This window comes from Trichophyton rubrum (assembly GCF_000151425.1).
Source record: "Trichophyton rubrum CBS 118892 genomic scaffold supercont2.9, whole genome shotgun sequence".
Taxonomy (NCBI): domain Eukaryota; kingdom Fungi; phylum Ascomycota; class Eurotiomycetes; order Onygenales; family Arthrodermataceae; genus Trichophyton; species Trichophyton rubrum.
Window position 1 is genome coordinate 94,632 of NW_003456420.1, and position 18,303 is coordinate 112,934.

Below are 18,303 nucleotides of genomic sequence, written 5' to 3' on the forward strand. Positions count from 1 at the left end.
GGCATTTTCAACAAGAGAATCAACGCAACGAACCTAGGGGGGAATTTAAATACTGCCTATAGTGTACCAGGAAGCAGGAGTAATATTGCTTTATTTTCTTTTTAAGATCTAAATTTAATGATGGTATCACACAGTAAGATGTATCCATCAGCCCTCAATGCCGCTCCATGCTTCTTCCTCTTCCATGGCATCAGCATCGGCCTCCTGAGCAAGCTTTCTGGCTTGACTGCCCTTGATGGCCCCTTTCTTCTTATTCTCCATCCTCCTTTCAAAACCGCTCTTAGTGCTGATACGGGTTGCGCGGCGGTTCTTATCATTGACCATTGCGGCTGTTCGTCTCCGGGCCTGGACTCCATGGCGTTTTAGTTCCTTTTTGTCATTCTTTGTCAAGTCGGGAAGTGCATCCAGAAGCCATTTCTGTATACCTGGCTCGTGGCCTTCACCACAACGGAGTTTCTCACTAGCAGCAATCACATTGGCAATGTTCTTGACATACGGTATATCCTCCTTAGTGTAAAAAGTAACCGCAACACCGCCCTCTCGACCAGCTCTACCAGTCCTCCCAACTCTATGCACATAAGCAGCAGCTGAGTTGGGGATATCGTAATTGACAACCCCGTTGATTCCACGGAAATCCACACCTCGAGAAAGAAGGTCAGTGGTAATGATGATCCAGATTTCTCCTTTCCTGAACCCAGCCATAACATCGGACCGTTGAGAGTCGGAAAGTTCCGAATGTAGAACCGCGATCCGAGAAGAGCCACCTGCTTCCGGTGGAATATCATACATCAGTTCAGAATGCAGAGCCACCGCCCGTGGAATAGTTTGAGTGAAAACAATAAAAGGAGGACGAAGATGTTCGCCAGAAGATGCTGTAGCAGTGGTTGGATGTAGAAGTTGTCTTAAACCTAGAAGCTTGCCTTGCTCCGTTGCAGCGTACGTGAGTTTATGGGAGATGTTTGGTATAGCAGAGTCCTTTAGACCAACAACTAGTCTGACGAGGGAGGACTCTTCTTTTAGGCCTAGAGCCTTCTGACGTTCCCTAATTGTTGCCTTGGCCAGTTCTTCGATATTAGATCCCATTGTGGCAGACCACAATCCGACACGTAATCTAGGGTTAATGCATGATTGCCATATTTTAAGCGTTTGATCCCGGAATAGGGGGTCGAGAAGAACGTCTGCTTCATCAAGAATAAGCGACTCGACTAAAGGCATTGAGGCAAGCTCTTTATGGCCATTGTCAGAAAGTGCGTTGACTAATAACAATGGAGTTGTAACTAGGATATCACTCTTCGTTACGGTTGCAAGAGACTTTGCTCGTTCTTTTGGCCGTTCCTCGTCGCTGTCGGAATTGCTTCCATCCTCACTACCATCATCTTTTTGTTTGGTATAATCTCCACCACGTTCTTCTACAACGCGCATACCCTTACGCATAGATGTAATCTTAACCCCAGTACCCAGAGCGAGCTTTCTGCCCTCATTCGTAATCTGGCTCGCAAGCTCTTTTGTCGGCGCAACAATAACGCCTAGAATTCCTTTTGACTGCTCACCCGATTTCTGGCGACGATGTTTCATTATCTTGCTGATAAGTGGGATCATAAATGCCAATGTCTTTCCGCTTCCAGTGGGAGCAACAGTAAGAAGGTCAGGCTCACATTCCGAACCTTTGTCGGCCTTTTCATCTTTTGCCAATGCACACAGGCCTCCAAGCAGCATTGGTAGACAGCCAAGCTGTACCTCTGTAGGTACAGTATACCCTTGATTGCGTATATTTTCCAACAAACGCCTTGAAATATTATACTTCGACTGTAGCAGTTCGAACGAGAGGAGGGGTTCGGGGTAGAGTGCTTGTAATGCTTTCCGCTGCTTTTTCGTGAGAGAAGTTGTTGCAGTCTCTTTTTCTCGTTTCCGTTTCTTGGATTTCTTCGTTGTTCCGACGTCGTCGCAAGTTGTCTTTGGTGTTCGAAGGTCAGTGACTTTGATCTTATGAGACTTCAAGATAGATTTTCTATCAGCTTCAGAGAGTGAAAGTAGCTGGGCAGTAGCATCATGGCGACCGTTATCTTCGTCACTGCTCTGGTCCTCCGCATCTATATCCGTAGATATCTTCAAGGTAATTTCGGGAGCAGACGAAGCCGGGCCACTAAAGAAATTCAGTGCCGTATCCTTAACTTCAGAGTCCTCTTCATTACCCGCTCCTCGCTTCCTCTTCTTCCCCCGATTATCATCATCGCTTCCTTTTGCTTTTGGCCTGGTGGGCTTTGCAGGAAATAACTGTGGTGTGCGAGCTTCGCCGGTTGATGGCAGAGGGCTGGACGCTGTTCCCTTTGCGTTGGTTGAAGATTTGATCTTTGTAGACCTTGTAAGGAGCCTGAAAGCATCCATAATCGGGAACAATCAACCAGAACAATTCCCCCACGGCCTTCCTTTTTCTCTGCGAGTTTCTGTGTCGAAAGGTCTACTTTTCAAAAGTATTTGATCAAAATTCATATTGCTTAGTCAACCGGTTGATAGATTAAGGTTTAATATCATGTGACAGCGAACCTTAAAGTTTATTCTTAAATCCGGATGTTTTGACTTCAATAAAAGTTCGACATTCACCAACTTCATGATTTCTCTGTAATGCCATTTGTTGTTTGATAGCTATTACTGATAAGTATTATTATATTGAACTAGTTATGTCCTGATGATATTACAGTGGAAGTTTACAGATCCTATTGGACAGCTTGCTTATTGTGCTTCTTACACGTATCTTCGTCGCACTAGCTATCACAGCCAGGGTTCAACATGACACAAGGATAAGAGATTCCAGGTGGAGTGTTGAGCTTTGGAATACAATAAATACCTCTCGATTCAGCTTCTTCAGCATCATTTTCTCTATTTATATGGGCTATCTTTTACGTCCTTTTTAGCTTTGAATCCATGCAGTTCGTATACTACTATGGGCCAAATATTGTCGATTTATAGCAGGCTAAGGAACAGGAAATGGGACGCATTGGATGGTTAGTTCCCATCTCATTGACAGTCACCTGTTCTCCTCTTCAGGAACAGCTTTCACTGCTGTATTTAGCTTTGAATTAACCTAGCAAAAAGAACCTGAAGTCGCCAAAGAAAATGATCTCATGTTCCAAGGATTCGAATGGCATGTTCCTGCAGATCAGCAACACTGGAACAGACTTCGTGAAAGCCTCCCACGGCTGAAGTCGATGGGTGTGAACAATATCTGGATTCCTCCCGGCTGCAAAGGCGCTACAGGCGGTAATGGGTACGACATCTATGACCTATATGATGTAGGCGAGTTCGAACAAAAAGGCCAAACTGCAACAAAATGGGGATCCAGATCGGACCTTGAAGCATTCATTTCTTTAGCAAACGAGCTTGATATTGGAATATATTGGGATGCTGTCTTGAACCACAAAGCTGGAGCGGATACTAAGGAGAAATGCGTGGCTGTCGAAGTGGACCCAAAAGGTAGTGATACTCCAGTTACTTGCTCAAGGCCTTACTCTAACAGTCAGATAGATAGAACTGTCAATATTTCTGAGCCAAGAGAGATAGAAGGTTGGCTGGGCTATGACTTTCCAGGTCGCGGAACCAAACACAGCGAGCTGAAGTACCATTGGTACCATTTCAGCGGAATCAATTATGACGCCCTCCAACAAAAATCTGGGATTTACAAACTGGTTGGCTCGGGAAATAAGGATTGGGCCAAAGATGTCAGCACCGAGAATGGGAATTATGATTATCTTATGTTTGCAGATGTGGACTATTCCAATATTGAGGTAACGAACGATGTTAAGCGCTGGATCGAATGGCTAGGGACCGAATTCAAGCTAAAAGGACTGAGACTTGACGCAGTCAAGCATTATTCCCGAGGGTTCTTGAAAGATTTTATTCAACATATCCGAACGACTGTAGGGAGAGACTGGTTTCTGGTTGCGGAATACTGGACGGGGGATATTAGCGACTTGCTAAATTACCATGATCAGATGGAAGGTCTCGTGTCTTTGTTTGACGCTCCCTTAGCTGGGAGGTTCTCCCTTTTCGCCAAGGAGGGTCAGGACTTGCGAAAAATATTTGACAAGACCTTCGTGCAGGTTCACCCACAGAAAGCAGTGGTATGTCCCAAATTTCAAATGTATCCGATGGCAACGTATCTAACTATTGCCAGACTTTTGTCTCAAACCATGATACGGTGAGATACCATGTAGATCAACAAACATGACGGCAGCCGCTAATATACCTTAGCAACCAGGGCAATCACTCGAAGTAAGTATCGATAACCGCAATTTATTCACCCCTTGCTAACCCGTATATAGATATTGATTGATGCTTGGTTTAAACCTCTTGCATATGCGCTAATTCTCCTCCGTCAGGATGGTTACCCCTGTTTGTTTTACGGTGATCTCTACGGCATAACCAACACTGAACCCAAGTATCGGCTTCCACCCGTTGATAAGTTGGCAGCTTTAGCGACCCTTAGAACTATGTATGCTTACGGAAAACAGAGGGACTATTTTGATAACAAGAAATGTGTCGGTTAGTTTTTCGGCAACCTTTGATTTACATTTCTCATATTGAAAGCTTCAGCTAGTTACTGATGTAACTGCAGGCTTCGTTCGTTACGGTGACACGGCACACCCATCTGGGCTGGCGTGCGTATTAAACGCCAGTACTAGCGCTGCGCCTATGTCGAAGACAATGTATGTTGGCATACGACATGCCGGTGAGAAGTGGACGGAAGTATTCACATCTGGTGCGGTGACCACGGCACCCGTAGAGGTCGATCCACGAGGTTATGCCGAGTTCAAAATTGGCCCAAAGAGTGTCAGTGTTTGGGTTGATGAGGGGGCCGAGGGTCGAGGGCAGATTGACGTGATCGGTGAACAATTTGTTGATTGACCTTAAGAGTCCAGCACAAGCCAGGAAGGAGACTCGGCGGAAAGGCGGTTTTGCACTTCGATTGGATACTTTTTCCAATCGCAAAGAAGTAACTAGTTAATGCTCGGCCATGAATTTCCGACATGTCAGACGATCGCATATTCAATGGAAACGTGTTTCCATCAATATCATCGTTCAGAATAATATGTCCCAAGATCAAAAGCAATCCTGTTAACGCAACTTCCCCTGTGCTTTAAGAATTCCTTTTTTTCTCCGAATCCCGAGCATGCAACAACCAATAGTAACCCCTGTAGGAAGCATTTTCGTTGTCTCTGTGGATAAAAGTGAGGTCTCATATATAGAGAGATGTTTTGGTCGCTTGTATTTCTCATGACCTCATGACGCTGTCTACGATCGTGTAAGGGCCAAGATATGTCGGCCACAATTTATGTGCTGCTAGTAATCCGTATCCTGGTACTCCATTTGGAAAATGTATCTGTAATCTCTAGCCAGGGTTGACACATTCTTGCTTCCATTTCGGCGGTCATGCACTCGGGCCTTGCTCACACCATGCACCTCGTGGGTGTCGACTCAGGCGAGGTCCCGCCATGCATCAGCAGCGGAATCTTCGTGTTGCACAGCATCAGGGAGGTCCTTCTTCGTGCCGGTCCCGCTCTTGGCTCTTGGGCTAAACTGATCCCGTTCACTTACCAACGGGTTGGTTAATATCACCGACTGGCAGGGCATACCTAGTAAGTGAAGGGCTCTGGTAGTTGGATGCTAGGTAAAGCAGTTGTTCTCGAAAAGTACCATTGCTAGGTCTCTCACCGCATTAGTTATCTAACCTCTGTCTATCGGTGCAATGCTTGTTCTTGTCAAAGCGTCTGCAGGCATTCGCGCTAAATCTCGGTACGATGTTTCCACGAGTCGACAAACTCCACCCAGAGTCAAGGCCTGGAATTATTATTATTATTATTCTGTTTGAAGGATGCAGATTCGATGGTGGGGAAAGTCAAGTCCGTATAACTAAGTTATCCCGACAAACCCGCAGGAAAGAAGGGACTTTCAACGAAAAATGTCGGTTCTCTCCCTCGGCAAACATTTCAGGGACCCCTGGCCCTAGGCTAAACGAGACCAACATTTCCGCACTCTCACCCTCCTGAAGTTGCAGGCTAGTGATTGGTTAGCCAGTTACCAATGCTCCTTATATCTTAGACAGGAGGCCTGGAAACCCGTATAGAAAAGAAATGCATGAAAAGAAGCCGTGCTAACCGGGCTGTCCCCACGGTTATTCCACTATGCTATCTTCTTCACATTATTGTGTGAATATGATGATCTCTTCCCCTGGTATGTCAAACTGATTAGAGCCTAAAGACGTAATCAAAGACGATATAATGTTGTGATGTCCTTCATCAGAATATATAGGTTGAAACATTCCCCAAGCTCTCTCGGTTCAAACTCGGTATTTTCGTCTTGGCCTTCAAAACTGTGAAGCTGTAGGAGAGATGAGGACAGTTGAAAAGGCTCCCGCGCAAGTTGATGGCCAGCTAAAAGAAATTGCTGTAGTTGCTAGTAAGTGGCCCAGAATATCGACGGAGTATGAGATGATGCTGATGCCTCCTCAGATCCTGTGGCGGTTCCAGAAATACTTGCCGGGTCCTCATTATCCGAAGTAGTCGGTAATGGCGACGAAGAAGGCAAAAACATGTCTATTGGAGGCATTTACAAGACTTCCTATAGATGTCGCCGTGTAGCCTCCAAGACAGTCCTGTCGTTCCAGGCAAAAGACCCCGAAAACCCAATAAATTGGTCAACAGTATGTATTCTGTCTGTGCAATTCCAGGCTGAGCTGACGGAATAAAGAACAAAAAACTGTTCATTCTCTTTTCTGGAATCATGAACGTGCTAAATAGCACTCTTGGTTCTTCTTTGCCCAGCGGAGCGATACCCTATATAGCACGGGAGTTCAAAATTCGATCTGCTGAACAGCTGACTCTTCCAATATCTCTATTTTTACTCGGTTACGTCTTCGGGCCAATTGTGTGCGGACCCCTATCGGAGTCTTATGGGCGTAAGCCGGTGGTCATAGTAGGCTTTGCAGCTTTTATGCTCTTCACTCTTGCGTGTGCCTTATCGCAAAGCTGGGCTGCTCTGCTGGCTATGCGGTTTTTTGTCGGAGTGTCAGCATCAGCGCCCATAGCCGTTGTTGGGGGAGTGTTTGCCGATGTGTATGACGAGCCCAGGACAAGAGGGAGATATATGGCCTTTTTTATGGCAGTAAGAGCCACTCCGGCTTTCATTCTAATCAAAGGCAAGGCTAACTTTTGCAGTCAACATGTGCGGGTCCAATTGTTGGTCCACCTGTCACAGGGTTCATATCAGCAGTAAATTGGAGATGGAGCTTCTGGGTAGGCTTGATATTTGCTGGGTTGACAGCCCCGATCGTTCTCTTGGCGCCCGAAACATATGCTCCAGTGCTTCTGCAACAAAGAGCTCGGAAACTGCGCAAGGAAACAGGGGATGATAAAATAGTTTCGGCTCTCGATCTCGAGAAGAAAGGAATCAAAGAGACCTTGACTGTGACCCTGACACGGCCCATTAGAATGATCATATTTGAATCAATCGTGCTTTTCACGTGTCTATATCTAGCATTGGTTTATGCCATTTTCTTCATGTATTTTCAGACATATCCGTTAATTTTTCAAAGTGAGTATCTGGATAATTGGAGTGAATGGGAAACAAATGCTAACTTGTTTTACCTTGGAAAGAGACATACCATATGAGCCCAGGAATTGCAGGACTGATGTACCTACCAAGTAAGTTGATCTCCCTTTATTATCTCAGTTCGAATAGGCCTGATCAATGGGATTAGTTGGCGCCGGAGTTGCTGCAGCCCTCGGTCTCTTTTTATGCTGGGATAGCTATCTTAACCGTGCAAAACTTCGAAACGCTCCTTGGGCAGGCGTGGAAGAATACCGGCGACTTCCACTAGCTGTCGTTGGAGGTCCACTATTTGTTATATCTCTCTTCTGGCTGGGATGGACTGCTTCACCCAATATCCACTGGTCTATCCCAATGCTCTCTGGTATCCCGTTCGGTGCGGGATTCCTCCTCATTTTTATTGCAATGATTAACTATCTTTCCGATGCATATGAGACGTTCTCGGCAAGCGCGCAATCAGCTGCGAGTTTTGCCCGAAGCATTCTTGGAACTGCCCTCCCAGTAGCAGCAGGCCGTATGTATTCATCTCTTGGAATAAGTTGGGGGTGTAGTCTGCTTGCTTTTGCTAGCTTGGCTATGACGGCGATTCCTTTCGCTTTTATTCGGTACGGGGACCAGATAAGAGCTGGAAGTCTCTTTTGCCAGCACTTGAAGCAGCTTAAGGAGCAAAAATTGAGGGAAGACCTGGAAGAAGAGGCAAGCAGTAAAGCTGCTGAAAAGCTGGTACATGGTGCGGACCAACCAGATATATCCGCGAAAGCCTGAGGACGGAGTGGATAGCTTTTCATCGCAAATTCATCCCCGATCATATAGTGACTGATCCACAAAGTATCTGTTTTGCTTGAGAGTAATTTTTCCCATAATGGGAATCGCTGAAGCTCCAACTGACTAGGAAGCAATGCGACCTTCTGGTGGAGTACATTTTCTCATGGCCTGGCAGAATCAATCGTATCAAGCAGTGCAAATTTCTGGTCACAGCATAGCTGTAAAGAAGCTATTGCTAGACCTATAAACAGGATCCCTCTAACAAATAGACACCATCGGTGGTTGTTTTGTTATGTTGACGTGGAGGATGAGGCTGGTCGAAGTTGGGGTTGTTTGTGCACGTGACCATCTTGAGGCTCAAAGTTGAGCATCGAACTTTAAAACACCAATTTATTACAACCTCAGGATTTATGAAATGTTACCATAGGTAATAATAATCGCATTCAAACATCAAATGGCATTCAGAGGTTATATACTCGCTATAGATCAGCGCTCACTGATCTAAACATTAAGAGAACTAACATGCAGCGGCGAGCCGTTAACTATTATGAAAGCGATGAAAAGAAATGAAAAACAACCATTGATCAGCCACCGTGGATTATACCCCCTATTACAAAACTTCAATGCGAGGCCCAGTTGAACCGACGTTCCAGCCGATAATGTCATAATCATAAACACCAACGAACTCATACCCAATGCGCTTGTTGACGGGACAGTCAAATTCAGGATATCCATTATAACCCTGCACCCACTGTGCAGTTCCAGGGACCAAAACATAGATTCGGCCATAGTGTTGGTCTCTGCTGAATGGACTTTGAATGGGCCAGGTTGGCGGGTTAATCACGCTGTATACGTCAAGCTGCTGCGAACCCTTAGATACGTCGCCGGGTGAAGTATCGAAACGGAGTCTGCATCGACGGCCGTTATAGCTCCCGTCAAAAACAAAGGTGACGACTGCGCTGGTTTCTTCGGCGGCTTTGCCGTTCTTTACCACCAGGGGTCTTCCATAAATGTCGTGATTGGTGACACCAGTGTTGATGTAATGAAGGAAGGTGTCTTTTGGGGAGACGAATTGAGTATTACGTGCTTCGATTTCCGGGTTGTTTGGATTAGCCGTCGGGGCAGCGAGGACGACAGCTGCGGCAGATACAAAGAGGGCAGTGAGCTTCATATTGGCCGGGTGATGGCGTGAACTGAGATAATAGTGCAGAGAATTCTAAGTTTTCTTTGGAGTGAAAGGGAGATCTGATTGTTGACGATGAGGAGAAGTACAGATTTTCTGGGGAAGGCTGTCTAATTTATACCTTTCCTCGGTTTGATATACTATATGAGAATGATACACTGCCATCTCACAGCCTAGTTGCATGGGGCTGCTTGCACTCTCTCCTCTGTTTTGCCTCTGCACTAATTCAGTAGTGGAGTTCTATTCTTGGAGGTATTGTACCCAAGTTTCTTCATTACCCAGAAAAGCAATTGGACAAGGCCTCTTGGACACGGAATGGAACTCGAGGCCCCAAAATGAAGTACTACCCACACTAATTTTGGGGTTACACTTTGCCCCGTGTGGTAGTTGAAAGTCCGTAAAATGGTATCTTGCGGATCTATGGTTCGTCCTTAAAAGTAAGACATACACTAACTCCTTCGCGTACAAATATACTAACAACCAAGCAGGAGGATACCCAGCATGCAGTATATCAAACTATCTGCCCGAGACGGATGTTAAGCTTCTGTGGCCTTGTCCTAGCTAGCTGATGTCTGAACAAGTAACCATCCCAGTCCATACACTAGCTGTTGTTAGTAGCTGATATAAATCCGCTTCCAGCTATTGAAGTCCACAGCAGGGGAAGAGAGCGTCAACGATACATATGCACTGCCGTCTTTTCTTAGGCGCAGTATCTATAGAGTGCTCAAGACGTGGACCAGCCTGCGGCCATTCGGCTCTAGTGGCCTCAAACCTTGGGCGAAATGCCTGTCTTCAACGTGCCTCCCTATTATTAGCGAACACCAAGACTTGGGCTTATTTTAACGCCAAAAGCCTTTCCTCGTGGAGGCTAAGTTGAACTTTGAAGCGGCAGCATCGGGTATAACTGAGTAGTGGTTGACTCGGTACAACTCTAGTATCAGAGATTTAGAATGCGTCTCACTGAGCAGTACCGTCATCAGTGCAATGACATCTGTCAAGCGATGGCTGATGCTCGCTCTCTCAGTAATGTCAATCCGGCCGGGATTCTAGAAAGTCTGGTCCATGGCCTTCGATTACACCGCATTGCCATGTGCTAGCTCTGGCTAGGTATACATTATTTTCTTTTTCTTCTCTCCCCAGACGCCACAAAATGGGTGTCTTACACCTTGATTTGGGGCTCTTCGGGGAATAGTTAAGAAGCTAGCTGGTTGGGCTGAACGAAGAGGCCACAGCTTCAAGGCTGAGGGAACTAAGTTATATGTCAGCCTCCCCGTATCCGAAGCGATACAATACCAAATGATACCTCAAGAATGCTGATGTACTTGAATTTAATATGGCCATGCGGATTGAAAGTTGGCACTAGCATGTAGTTATAGTTTAGGTAGCTTGCAAGGCCATACGAGAGTAGGAGATTCTGGCATCGTCATACAGCCTTTCCTACAGTGAACATACGGACAGCATAGTGTATATCTTTTGTATTATTGGTATCAAATTTATTTAAAGGATAAATACTAGCGAAACTTATTGCCTGCGCATATGGTGCACAATTGCTCACTTTTCAAGAAGACAGGCGAAAACTGCGGTAATGCTCAGGGCATAATGGATGGGGGAAATTCGCTTGCTCAAAGGGCTTAAAATGATACGGAATATAGAAGAAAAAAAAAAAAAAAAAGGAAGAGTGAAACGCTGCCAATAATGGATTGAACAAATACAAAGTTGCAACAACTTATCGTTGGTATAGTACGGTAAGAGGGGTATATTTGGGACGTACAGGTAGAAACACGAATGACAGCAAGTATTTGGGCGACATCAAGGCGTGATGAGGTCATAAACATAAACATAGAATATTTAGATCCAAAAAGAAAGGATGGGCTAAAAATAGGAATATTGTCCTAATGCAAAATCGGTTATTGATCCTCCTCATCTGTGGAGGGCTTTGAGTCTGCATGGACAACCTTCTCGTGGGGACTCGATTGGAACGGTAGCCCGTTTTCCTTCTCCATGGCGGCGGGGGTTGGGGCGGGTGTTGACTGTGGTGGCTTTGGTACAGATTCAAATATCTCATCGCGTGCTATTTCGACCTCAGGTGCTGCAGCATCGGTTGAAATAGGTATGTGGTCTTGAGGTACAGAAAAGTGTAAAAAATCTTGTGTATCTTCGGGCTGATCTCCGTTCTCAACAGGACGCAAGGTGGGAGAGGTAGATGAAGTTGCATAAGAAGAAGAGCTTGGTGTAAATGAAGGGGATGGCTGATCCTGTTGTGTTGAGTAATCTGATGAAGCTGAAGGAACCGAGAAAGCAGGCTCCTCGGGCTGTGAGGGCATCGTGGTATCATTTGGCTGTTGGTAGCCAGAAATTGGAAGGCCTGATTGCGTCGAAGCGATTGTCTCAGCTGAAGGATTCTCATCAAGTAAGGTATCCAATTCGGATGATGTTTTTTGCTCTTGAGATTTAGGATGCGAGGCAGAAGAATCTAATTGGGTTGATACAGTTTCCTGAGAACTGTCCCCAGAGTACGACGCAGTCGGCAACTCTTGTCTTACCGGCAATGAGCTTTCCACAATCTCTCCCGAGCTAGCCGGTAGCTGAGACACTGCTTCTACTTTGCTGGTAGGCATTGGCGTAATTGAAGCCTGGTCTAGGGATATGGTGTCGAGCTGCGGCATGGTAACATCCGAGGAGGAGTGTCCAAGGAAGTGGTACGGAGAAGGAGTCAGAAGAGCAAGTAGAACAAGAAAGACGGTCATTATCGGGAGCTGATTGCCTCGACACACTATTCGTATGTAATTAAAGAGTGCTTTCCAAAGGTTGACATCATCCCCAGGGTACTGTGTTGATTTTGGGATAGACGCTATTCTCCCTCTCTCGCGGGCCGGCGATTTAGCTGCTGGCTTTGCCTGTGGTGGTTCATCCAACCCATCAATTTGCGATTGAGGACGTACTGAAGGGATCTCACCGGATTTGGATGCTCGAAGTGGAAAATCCTTCACCTTGACTTCTGGCTTCAATATCTCCTGAGTCAGCCTTAGCTCCAGCTCATTCCTCAGCTTTGTCGGAAGACACAGCCCAACTTCCACATCGACTTTTTCCATCTCTTTCCAAGCAGCTGACCAAGCGCCCTGCCCCATAAGTCCGTTTGCAGCGTAGACTCTGACCTCCCATTTCTTTTCAATCCCATCACGATTCTTGATGACCTTCTGACCACAATCCTGGCATTTGTGTTTCACACAGCCGGTTTCAGTGTCGTTATCTTCATCTTCATCTTCAGTGACGTGCTCATCCTCATCGGTATCATCCTCTCCCCCAATGAAATGACCATATGCAAGTCTTGGGCGAGTCAAACCCAGGGTTTCTAGCAAACGTTCCTCTAGCAAGTCATATGCCTCCTGGGGATGAGATATAAGGATTCCTCTGTCCCTTAAAAGGCCGGTAGAGCCGATCTTCTCTTCTAATAATTTCCATCTAGTCCAATAAGCATCAGGCAATATCTCTTTGAGCAACTCTTTGCTTGGGGGAGGTAGTCCAGGCGGAAGTGAAAGAGGGAAACACGGTGGAAGTAAGGTGCAATGAAGCAGGACAAGCGCATACTCCTTGCTCGGCTGGATTGGCTGAGGTGGACTGGTATGATATGACCGTTGATCAGATGGAGACATAGGTCTTGATCTGAACGAAACGTCTGACATCCTCGGGGATCCATGTTGACGGCCGCCCATCCGGCTATTCCTTGACGGTGGAGACGAGAAATAGTTCCCGTCATCCATACATCCGTCATCATAATAGTCCTCATCCCCCATCTGCATAGCTCGGACTGAGCTGGGGTGGCGAAACGGAGAGTCCAAGTCTCTCACCTGCGGTGCATAGCTGTACCGCCCGTCCTTAGCTATCTTTTTCTTGGAGCGAACTCTGCCACCGGAAAGGGGGCTTTCAAATATGGGGTTCCTATCAGCAGTATTGATATTGATATCTTGTCGATAATCCCCCCTTGACAGGTGTCCGTTTCCCCCTGACTTGTTATTGGGGAATACAACAACCGATCCTGGAAGCGACGAGATCGAAGTACGTGCTGAACGAATCCCTTTCCCACCGCCTCGCAGGTCACTGACAAAGGACTTGTCTTCATCTTCAAACTCATCGTCGTACGGGAAATCGTCTATCTCTCCTTCTCTGTATTCGGTGTTTCCAGAGCTGCTTCTTGATCCTGGCTGTGATGTGGACGAAGAACTGTATCTATATTCCTCGTTGGCTTGTGTAGGCCCACCAGTGCCATTCTCATGCGGCCCAGATCCTGTATCTATATCATCCATCGATATATCCTCTTCGCCCAGCGTTTGATGATTCTTGTTTTTCGGGCCTGCGGGAGCTTGTGTACAGGTGGCTTTGGCTGACCCGTTGGCCACAGGGTTGCTGTTCGCCGCGGCGTCTATCTTTATCTTGTCTTCTGTCAATTGCGGGGTGGTCATCGTCGATTGGGCGTCGTAGAATGGTTCTTGACCTCGGCTTAGAGGAGTAGAGGTCTGTAAAAGCGACGTTGATGGCGGTTCTTTAGGCCGGTGGTCTCGTTATATATACTGTAAACAAAAGTTGGCAGCCGTCCTCGACACAAAGAGGGGATGGATAGCTGCATACATTAATCATCACCGGAAGGTCCTCGTAAATAAGCAATATTTTACACTGAAAACAATCTCACAAGCACGGCTGGGGGGCGTCGCATATCAAATCTCGGTGAACATTTTGCTCGCTCTGATGATGTGTTCGCTGGTGGCTGGGATGTTCTTCGTTGCCAGGGACAACCATCCAAAGTTAACTACAACATCTGCGACGAATTAAGAAGATCACCGTTGATTATGCTTTGTTTATAGTGTTATTGAATATAATCAATAAATATAATTATACACTATCCAGGGGAAAGTAGGAGAAAAAGGATAAAATTACGATGAGTAACCATACGAAAAACCCGCTTATCCTACTCGAAATATAACAATAGGTATCCCGGCTCGCAGTGAGGAACGCTCATGAAATCATCGCTCATAAAACCAGAAAGCAATATAAAATGTACAAAGAAAAGTAGCCACAGGCCGGCACAAGGTTCAGATAGCACCCCTTAGCCTTGAGAGTCGCCAAAAAAATGCAGGACATCTTCGGGTAGATACTCCAGCCACGGCATAAAACCGCCTTCAAACGAGAACGGGAAACTCGCTTGGTTTTGGAGGTTGTTCATGTCAATATCCTGGGTTTCGATAGTGAGGTTCTGGGAGTTCAAGGGTACATTGTCGTATCCAGGAATATGCGTATTATCTAGTGCAGCCATGGGCTGGTTACCAAAGGGAGAGGGAGTGTGAAAGTTATACTGCGTGTTGCTGTCTTGCCGCAGCTGTGCTCCGGGCGAGACGGACTGCTGAGAGCGAGATAGAGATGTGGACTGGCTAGTAAAACCTGGACTGCGAGTTAGGTTAAGTGTGGTGCTGGATGGGGACTGTCTGTCAGGCTGGATGTGTGAATAAGGGGGCGAAAGCGTGTTTTGCTGGGCTGGGGACGGGAGCTGGGGGGTTCCCCTTGGCTGGCTAGAAGTTTCATGGCTCTGGAAAGGCTGCAGTGACGACTGGGTGGCGGCGGAATTCGTTGAGTGTAGATTAGAAGATCGGGAGCGTTGAAAAGTGGCTTGTAACTGGGAGGTTTCAGGGTATTGTGCGGGAATGCCTGATGAGGTAGTCGGAAGCTGATATAAAAAGCTCAAGTTTGGCTGTGATGAGTTGGTGGCGCCGGTTAATGACCAACCTATGGCTGTTCCATAGTTAGTAACTGGGAACATCGTTTGCACAGTACAAATACTCACCCCGACTAGGATCAATATTGGCAGACTCCAGGCCAGTAGAGGCTGCACCGTGAGATGAGCCAGCTTGAGACGAATCACTGGTGGTTTGGGCGTTTGTGGAACTAGCCTGAGTCTTTTTCCATGCCATAGCTAGCGATATATCAACACCAGCAGTGCTCTCCATTTCCTCTTCAGTATACAGCAAAGGATCCCATATTCCCTTTGACTTTTGATCCAATGCCGTAAGAATATATTTGGTGCCCGCCCAGGACTTTTCTAATGATTGCAGGGCCTTGTAGCACCTCTGGTAATTTTCCTTTGCCGCAGCAGCGAGTAGTGAGTGCTTAGGGTTGGAACTACGGTCTGGTGCTGTATTGCGGTCTGCTTCAGTCTCGGGGGGTTTCGATGACTGGTTTGAAGACGCAGGTTTAGGAGGTGGACTTTCAGCCCTCGACGAAGGGACAGAGTAGAAGGCGCTCTCCATGAGAAATGCGCATGCGGCGATGTAGATAGGCTGGCTGGTAAAGGGGTTTCCAGTGAAGCTTTTGACATCTATCAGTTCTGCAAAAGCAAGGATATCGGCGATAGTTTTGGCAGAGGATATAGACAGTTCTCGACTGTTGGAAAACAACTGCTGTATTTTACCACTAAATGAATGCAGTAAAGTAGGCTGGTGAAGGAGTACAATGAGAGTATGGAACCACTATCAAATGTCAGCTTTTATTACGATATAAGTATTGGTTGAGTTGTAGACTTACGAAATGTAGGAGGATGAAGTTGGTCCCCTGGCCAGCTTTGACATAGGTCTGGAAATTGATAACATTGAAATGTAGCTTGGGAGACAGCTTTTGGTATATGCCTATAACTAGTCAGTATCATACATTAATCATTGGAAAGCAGTGGTTGAAAGATTACCAGTTAGGTCATTTTCCATCCCAGCAAGGCGCCGAAGGACATCTGGAGTGACATGTTTAACCTCCTTGATTGAGTTTAATAGATCCGTCATCCTCCCGTATAGATGTATGATTCTCATTAGTGGAGGATACGGAGATGGCCAGCCATTATAAAGTATTGATTCTGAATCTAGAGGGAAATGTATCTCAATGTCGTCGTCCCGGAGAGTGACTGGCCGCCCAGTCCCAGAGGATATAACCCTGTCAAGGAAGAAGATACTCCAGAACAGATCGACTTTTTCCCTTTCCTTTGCTCGTTCTGCCTCGACCGACTCTGTATCCGAATCCTTGGTATTTGTTTCATCTGTCCGCTTGGTGGAGGCAGATGCAGAGGCTTCAGGATCAACCATCTGACCGGCTATGACAGCCTTGGGAGTAAGACCAACACAGCCATATCTGAACTTCATCCCATCAAGCTTCTGGATGCCTAGATCTTGCGCCATCCTGATCGATATCCCAAGATACATCCATAGACCGCTGTCATGGTTAGAACCGAATTCCTCATAGGCAAGGAGAAGACAGGCTTGTACGACAGCCAAAGTTGGACAGGCAAGTGCATCCACGACGGCGCACATAGCACGATGCGCGAAAGCTTGGCCATGATGGGGGTATGGAGCTTCATTAACGGGTTCGACGGAGAGCAGAGGATGAAGAGAAAATCTGGCAGCCAAGGCACACACTGCATCCACAAGGATGGGCGCAAGCTGCTTCTCCTTCAAGCTACGAAGGAATCTATCTCGTTGTAGGAAAGGAAAATTACAGCCCAGATGAGCGAAGAAGACCTCACATAGATGGGTTACGATTTCACTGTTGGGAAGCGGATCGTCAGGATCATAGAAGTGAATGCTGTTCGAGTCGCCAGGTCCAAGACGCGAACTTCCAGCTCCATGAGCCATAGTGGGATCTTGAATAGACGCTGTTGAATCTGATGCTCTGAGTTAGGATTAGCAGTCCTCAGTAGTATCAGTATGTTTCTGCACAACACACCATTTGAGAGTGAAGGATTACTCCTGCGAGTTTCCCGGACCCGAACAACCTGAAGTATTCCGCTCGTTAGAATTATGTCTTTCTTTCATGTACTTGAGGGTTGTATACCATCTGCTTGAATCCCGGAACGATGGCCGTTGGCCCAAAATATCTAAAGTACGGGACATGGGTTCGGTGGCTCGAGATAAGGGCAGACCGTGCTATATAGTAGTATTCCATCAGCATAAGCCGTCTTCTCGACCATAGACTGTATCAGATATAAACATACTGCTCTCTGGACTGCTGATAGCTGGCGCAACATCCTCCACATGTATTTCTCGCTGAACATCTTGCGCTTGATCTGCCACGTCTGCGGTTCGTCTCTGCTCGCGAAGATCCGTACTGGGAACGGGAGCACTGCATCCAAGCACCTCTGGTTCTTTTGCCTTCTCCTTTGGACCGTCAGGTTTCCCAGCGGTCTCTTTTCCTTTCACATCTGACTGTGTAGCCGGTCGAGTGGCAGCGGCGGCGGTGGAGGACGAGGATGCGGCCGGCTGAGCGCTGGCAGGGTCGCTGTATCCAAGACAAGTGTGCCCATAGTCCGTACACGTCTTGCAAACTGTTGATAGAGAAGAAACCGTTCAGTAAGGTATCCTTTAGACGGTATATCTAGACGCCGGCGATGGTATATACCTGGCTGTTCGCCCGAACACCGGCTCTTGCGCTTTCGACATGTCCGGCAGCTAGACGGAGACAAAGGCCAAACGACGGTCAGCAACAGCCCGGACAGACCAAAGGCAAAACATAAATAAGGAGCACTCACGCTGCGATCACCCTGCGCCGCTTCGTCTGCGGCTGGCCATCTGACGAGACGAACCTGATCGGTCTTGGGAGTGAACCGCCTGGCCGTTGAGAGGGCGGCTGGCTCATCTCCGGGTCATGGGCTGTCCGCTGCACTCCTGCGCGCCTTGGGGACAGAAACCGACTGCGCAAGGCCCCGAGAGGTTGTCTGTGTGTCGATA

The 18,303-nt window shown here is 46.9% G+C and overlaps 8 protein-coding genes across 8 annotated transcripts; 3 read left to right on the top strand and 5 right to left on the bottom strand.

Annotated features, from left to right (window-relative positions):
• Positions 1-147: 147 nt before the first annotated feature.
• TERG_07025 (ATP-dependent RNA helicase ROK1) lies at positions 148-1,716 on the bottom strand (the record flags this gene model as incomplete). The annotated part of the gene is made up of 1 exon (XM_003232125.2): positions 148-1,716. The coding sequence occupies one exon, from the start codon at positions 1,714-1,716 to the stop codon at positions 148-150; it is 1,569 nt and encodes a 522-aa protein (XP_003232173.2).
• Positions 1,717-2,431: 715 nt separating this feature from the next.
• On the top strand, positions 2,432-4,902 carry TERG_07026 (uncharacterized protein; the record flags this gene model as incomplete). The annotated part of the gene is made up of 6 exons (XM_047748703.1): positions 2,432-3,002; positions 3,103-4,118; positions 4,172-4,195; positions 4,249-4,269; positions 4,320-4,539; positions 4,613-4,902. Exons 1-6 carry the CDS (start codon positions 2,942-2,944, stop codon positions 4,900-4,902), a joined length of 1,632 nt encoding a protein of 543 aa, XP_047604691.1. The 5' UTR covers positions 2,432-2,941.
• A 1,684-nt stretch (positions 4,903-6,586) lies between these two features.
• TERG_12503 (polyamine transporter 2) lies at positions 6,587-7,269 on the top strand (the record flags this gene model as incomplete). Its single annotated transcript, XM_047751451.1, has 2 exons — positions 6,587-6,697; positions 6,745-7,269. 2 exons carry the CDS (start codon positions 6,587-6,589, stop codon positions 7,267-7,269), a joined length of 636 nt encoding a protein of 211 aa, XP_047607119.1.
• A 474-nt stretch (positions 7,270-7,743) lies between these two features.
• On the top strand, positions 7,744-8,367 carry TERG_12504 (uncharacterized protein; the record flags this gene model as incomplete). The annotated part of the gene is made up of 1 exon (XM_047751452.1): positions 7,744-8,367. One exon carries the CDS (start codon positions 7,744-7,746, stop codon positions 8,365-8,367), a length of 624 nt encoding a protein of 207 aa, XP_047607120.1.
• A 610-nt stretch (positions 8,368-8,977) lies between these two features.
• TERG_07028 (uncharacterized protein) lies at positions 8,978-9,538 on the bottom strand (the record flags this gene model as incomplete). The annotated part of the gene is made up of 1 exon (XM_003232128.1): positions 8,978-9,538. One exon carries the CDS (start codon positions 9,536-9,538, stop codon positions 8,978-8,980), a length of 561 nt encoding a protein of 186 aa, XP_003232176.1.
• Positions 9,539-11,153: 1,615 nt separating this feature from the next.
• TERG_07029 (uncharacterized protein) lies at positions 11,154-14,464 on the bottom strand. The gene has a single exon (XM_003232129.2). The coding sequence runs from the start codon at positions 14,008-14,010 to the stop codon at positions 11,458-11,460; it is 2,553 nt and encodes an 850-aa protein (XP_003232177.1). The 5' UTR covers positions 14,011-14,464; the 3' UTR covers positions 11,154-11,457.
• A 187-nt stretch (positions 14,465-14,651) lies between these two features.
• TERG_12505 (uncharacterized protein) lies at positions 14,652-17,211 on the bottom strand (the record flags this gene model as incomplete). The annotated part of the gene is made up of 4 exons (XM_003232130.2): positions 14,652-15,331; positions 15,384-16,065; positions 16,121-16,221; positions 16,278-17,211. 4 exons carry the CDS (start codon positions 17,209-17,211, stop codon positions 14,652-14,654), a joined length of 2,397 nt encoding a protein of 798 aa, XP_003232178.2.
• Positions 17,212-17,374: 163 nt separating this feature from the next.
• On the bottom strand, positions 17,375-18,211 carry TERG_12506 (uncharacterized protein; the record flags this gene model as incomplete). The annotated part of the gene is made up of 4 exons (XM_047751453.1): positions 17,375-17,502; positions 17,571-17,900; positions 17,975-18,024; positions 18,105-18,211. The coding sequence occupies 4 exons, from the start codon at positions 18,209-18,211 to the stop codon at positions 17,375-17,377; spliced, it is 615 nt and encodes a 204-aa protein (XP_047607121.1).
• Between the last annotated feature and the right edge of the window lie 92 nt (positions 18,212-18,303).